This window comes from Lactuca virosa, chromosome 7 (genome assembly GCF_052849685.1).
Source record: "Lactuca virosa cultivar CGN04683 chromosome 7, Lactuca_virosa_CGN04683_v6, whole genome shotgun sequence".
NCBI classification, from domain to species: Eukaryota; Viridiplantae; Streptophyta; class Magnoliopsida; order Asterales; family Asteraceae; genus Lactuca; species Lactuca virosa.
Window position 1 is genome coordinate 178,025,616 of NC_136432.1, and position 5,451 is coordinate 178,031,066.

The following is a 5,451-nucleotide window of genomic DNA, read 5'->3' on the forward strand; positions in this document are numbered from 1 at the left end:
TCACCCTAAAACGACCTCTTACCACCGCCCATTCGTCGTTTTCAAGAAACCCTCCCATCTCATCCAATAGAAAGCACTAGATTGGAAGATTTACTCGTCATTGGCGATGAAATCTCAAATAACTCTTGAACCAGTCAAAGCTTGAACTCTTCTACAAATCAAATTTGAAAACCTTTAAATAACGGCCATTGAATAGCAATTCAAATTTTGAAAGATGGTTTTGATTTTGGTACATACCGATAGTTTTCTTGAAGACGATATTTTCGATTTTGATGGCGGTTTTCAATTACACAATTGGTTTTCTTGAAATGGTTGTCGATTTTGTAGGTGGTGGCATTGGGAGCGGTTTTCGGCGAGCTATGGGGATGGTTTTGATTTTTGTACCTACCAGTGGTTTTCTTGAAGATGACATTGTGGATTTTGATGGTGATATGAAAATGGTTTTACAAGGTAATTTTGGTACTTACATAGGTGGTTTTCTTGAAATGGTTGTCGATTTTGTATGTGGTAGCATTAGGAGCAATTTCTGGCGAGCTGTGGGGATGGTTTTGATTTTCGTACCTACCGGCGGTTTTCTTGAAGATGACATTGTCGATTTTGATGGTGGTTTTCAAATGGTTTTGCAAGGTAATTTTGGTACTTACACATATGGTTTTCTTGAAATGGTTGTCAATTTTTTAGGTGGTGGCATGGCATTGGGAGCGGTTTCAGGCGAGCTATGGGGATGGTTTTGATTTTGGTACCTACCGGTGGTTTTCTTGAAGATGACATTGTCGATTTTGATGGTGGTTTTGAAATGGTTTTGCAAGTTAGTTTTGATACTTAAACATGTGGTTTTCTTGAAATGTTTGTCGACTTTGTAGGTGGTGCAGTTTCCAACAAGTTGTGGGGGTGGTTTTGATTTTGGTACCTATCGGTGGGTTTCTTGAAGATGACATTGTCGATTTTGATGGTGGTTTTGAAATGGTTTTGCAAGTTATTTTGGTACTTACACAGGTGGTTTTCTTGAAATGCTTGTCGATTTTGTAGGTAGTGACATTGGGAGTGGTTTATGTCGAGTTGTGGGTTGTAGGTCTCCGGCGAGGTGTGTGTTGAAGGTCTGTGGTGTGGAAATCCAAGAAAGGTGAGAGAAAGAGAGGGTATCAGAGGAAGGGGGAAGACTATCAGATAAAGGGGATTAATTACTCTTTTATATATTATCTTTTAAATATAATAAGACGTATAGTAGTCAATTTCATTCAAAAGTATGTGGATGTGTCAAAATTCAAAAATAACATTTGAAATATCGCTCCCCATATCTAACGAGTTTTGTTCACCGGTATGGTATTCTTTTAAAAGGATTTACCAAACCATTGTACTTTTCAAAATAATTACCAAAAGATAGCCAAGCTATTTTTGGTGCGATCGATTATAATTTTTTAAGCACTTTTAATAACTTTTTCAATTTTACCGCTCTACCACCACCATTATTTCCGTCCAACATAATTTTTCGTCCAAAACTATTATTTCGACAATAATTTTCTTTCGCCTTACCTTAGTCAAAAAAGAAAATATATATTTAAGAAAAATGAAACTCTAAACAAAATTTTTTTAACTATATTCATGCAACACCACATTCTATACATATATATCAAAAACCTTAAGAATTACCTAAGCTTTGATGGAAAAGACATTAATGATGCCTTGCAACTTTTAAAACGATATTTTTTTTCATTAATAACCTAACACTAGACTGGTATTCTCCATTTCAGCTATCAACTTCTCTGAGATTGTAACAAATTACGAAGAGAAGAGAGATGCATATATTGTTAATATGCAGAACCCATTAAAGAGAAGTGGTCGAGCATGCAAATAGAAGGTATAAGTATTGAATTTATCATTGCATCAAAACAAAATAGTGATGGAGAGGATCTCCTGATACTAAACACCAATCCTTCATATCTGACCTTCATGAAATGGATTCTTCTATCTTACAATTAAATCTCTGGAAAGTTCTCGCCATCATTACCTTCCTTATTCACTATTTGACGTTATGTTCCATCATCAAGAAACCATTTCCCCACTACATTCTCAATCATCTTTCATATAATCTGTCACGTATGATGTACCTAACTTCAAGAACCCGCATGGCCCTATTAGAGTATAAAAGTCAACAAGAATGTTTACTTTCCTTTTCTGTTTCAGATGTAATACGTCGTCATTTTATTCAGATAGTCTGTTAGTTTGTTAGAAGATATTTTTGATTTCTGTTATATATATTGCATCTGTAACATTATGAATGATTAACGAAAATCATTTCAATCAAAATCCTTTCTTCTTCAAATTCTTTCTTTCATTCTCTTTCAACATGGTATCAGAGCACGAGTTCTGATCAATTTCTTCCTTTTTCATCTCCAATTTTTTTCAATTCATCATCATGTCTGAAGGAAATACTTCATCAAATTCCACATTTGAAGTTTCTATCTCTTATTTCCTTGGATCGTCCGATAATCCGAGTATGATTCTTGTATCAAAGGTATTCGATGGAACTGGATTCGCTATTTGGAAACGATCGACGACACTTGCTCTTACTGCTAAGAACAAATTCTGTTTTGTTTCGCTATCATCTCCTGGAGCGAATTCACCTTTGATTTCAAACTGGGATCGTGTCAATTCTATAGTCATTTCTTGGATCTTGAACTCATTGAATAAGGATATTGTTGAAAGTGTCCTTTTCTTTCAAACAGCAAAAGAAATATGGACGGAATTGAATCAAAGGTATGCACAATCAAATGGAGCAATGATATATCATATTCAAAAACAATTGTATTCTACGAGTCAAGGATCTGAAGATTTTTCAACATATTTCACCAAGATGAAACGTGTTTGGGATGAATTAAGGATGATTCAAGAAATTCCTACATGTACTTGCAATTCTGCTGCTATTCTTAACAAATTCATGGAAGATCAACGTTTAATTCAGTTACTCATGGGATTAAACGATTCGTATAAAGCTATAAGAGGACAGATCCTGATGATGAGTCCTCTTCCTACTATTTCCACTGTTCACTCTATCTTGATTCATGAAGAACGACAGAGAGACATTTCATCTACACCTAACTTTGACACAGAGTCTATGGCAATGCATGTTAACACTGGATCTAAGAAGAATCTGAATTGTTCACACTGCAAGAAGAGTGGACACATCAAATCTCAAAGCTACAGACTCCATGGATTTCCAGCAAACTTCAAGTTCACGAAAACAAAGAAAATAGAGTCAATGGTTCACAATGTTATCTCTACAGATGATCCACAAACAATTTCATAAGAACAATACAAACAATTGATGGACCTTCTTATCAACAAAGGCACTTCTCAAATCAATTATGTTATCAATAATGGCTCAATGGATACAGCAGGTAATCCTATTGATAGTTCAGGAAATCATGTCTCTTATATATTCAATGTTGATATTGACTCTAATGGGACAAAATCCAAATGGATAATCGACTCAGGAGCTACTGATCACATTTGTTCCGATATGTCATTATTCTCTTCCTTGAGAAGTCTTTCACATGTTCATTCAGTTTCTCTTCCTAGTGGACATTTTCTTTCAGATACAAAAATGGGAGAAGTCTTTATTCATAACACAATCAAACTTTCTGATGTCCTTTATGTTCCTGAGTTTAGACAAAATCTCATTTCTATTGCCAAAATCACATCTCAGTTAAAGGTATGGATTATCTTTACTGATGAATTTTGTGCAATGCATGCCCCTTTGTCGAAGAGTAGTTTTATCATTGGCAAAAGGATACACAATCTCTACTTACAACGGCATAAGTGTTTGAACATTCCTGCATTTGCAAGCAGCTCTTTCATTCCTTTTTCTTCATGTAATTCTGCAAATAAATGTAATATATCTAATCTTTGGCATTATAGATTAGGACATTTACCATTTGATAAAATGAAATCGATGTCATTGACTTCCAAAGATTTTCTAACGATTTGTTCAAATCTTGCAAAATTTGTTATCAAGCAAGACAACATAAATTGTCTTTTTCATTGAGTGAAACAAATTCCAAACAGTCTTTTGATCTTGTTCATATGGAAATTTGGGGTCCATATAAAGTATCCACACATAATGGTTTCAAGTACTTTTTGACCATTGTTGATGATCACAATAGATGCACTTGGATTCATCTACTTAAACATAAGAGTAATGCTTTCACTCTTATTCAAGCTTTTGTTAAAAATGTTCAAACTCAGTTTCATGTCACTATTAAGATCATTCGTACTGATAATGCTTTTGAACTCGGTTCTAGCAATGAAGGTGTTTAATTCTTTCAATCCTTAGGAATCATTCATCAAAAATCTTGTCCTTACACACCCCAACAAAATGGGATTGTAGAAAGGAAACATAAACACTTATTAGAAGTGTCTAGAGCTTTATTCTTCCAATCTGGACTTGGGAAATGTTATTGGGGAGAATGTGTTTTAACCGCTGCTCATTTAATCAACAGATTTCCTTCAAAACTTCTGGATAATAAAAGTCCTTATGAGGTTTTATTCAAAAAGAAACCAAATTTGGATAATTTGAAATCTTTTGGATGGCTATATTTCACTTCTACTCTACATGTGAACAGAGATAAATTCATGCCTAGATCCAAACCTTGCATTTTGATTGGATACCCTTTTGGTCAAAAATGTTATAAAGTGCTTGATCTCAACACAAGAGATATCATTATTTCAAGGGATATTAAAGTTGTTGAAAACATTTTTCCTCTTCATAATCTTGTTTCTCACAAGATTCATGAATCCATTGATCCACATTTTCCGAATATCGTTGATGATATTGATGATCAACCTTTGCTCAATAATGATCAAATTTCAAACAATGGGGATGTTACTTCTTCTGCTGTGAACAATGAAGACCATAATGTTCATGACAATCATGTTCTAGATGTCCCTGTTAGAAGATCCACCACAACTGTTATTCCCTCAACTCGTTTGCAAGATTATATTTGTTACAATGTAATCAATCATAATGAAGACTTTACTGATTGTTGTCATACAATAACCAACATCTTCATCAATGATTCTGTTCAAATCTCACATTTCTCAAATAATGTTTCAATTCTCGATCATGTCACTCCCAAAATTGTTGAGCCATTATTCTACAATCAAGCAAAAGGAGGTCCTATGTGGGAAGAAGCAATGAAAAAGGAATTTGAGGCATTAAATGCTAACGAAACTTGGGAAATTGTCAAGCTTCCTAAAGTCAAAATACCAATTGCTTGAAAATGGATTTACAAGGTGAAATATAAAGTTGATGGGTCAATAGAAAGGTATAAAGCCACACTTGTGGCTAAGAGCTTTACTCAAAAAGGAGTTGATTATAACGAGACATTTTCTCCCGTCATCAAATTTAACACTGTTAGAAGTTTAGTAGGCTTAGCAGTGAAGAAGAATTGG

The 5,451-nt window shown here is 34.3% G+C and overlaps 1 protein-coding gene across 1 annotated transcript; it reads left to right on the plus strand.

Annotated features, from left to right (window-relative positions):
* The first annotated feature begins 2,416 nt into the window (after positions 1–2,416).
* Positions 2,417–3,307, plus strand: LOC145127348 (uncharacterized). Its single transcript, XM_079062564.1, has one exon. The coding sequence runs from the start codon at positions 2,417–2,419 to the stop codon at positions 3,305–3,307; it is 891 nt and encodes a 296-aa protein (XP_078918690.1).
* Positions 3,308–5,451: the final 2,144 nt, after the last annotated feature.

Bases quoted from the DNA above. Each gene is read 5' to 3' on its own strand.
- LOC145127348 (XM_079062564.1), top strand. From the start codon at position 2,417: ATGTCTGAAGGAAATACTTCATCAAATTCCACATTTGAAGTTTCTATC.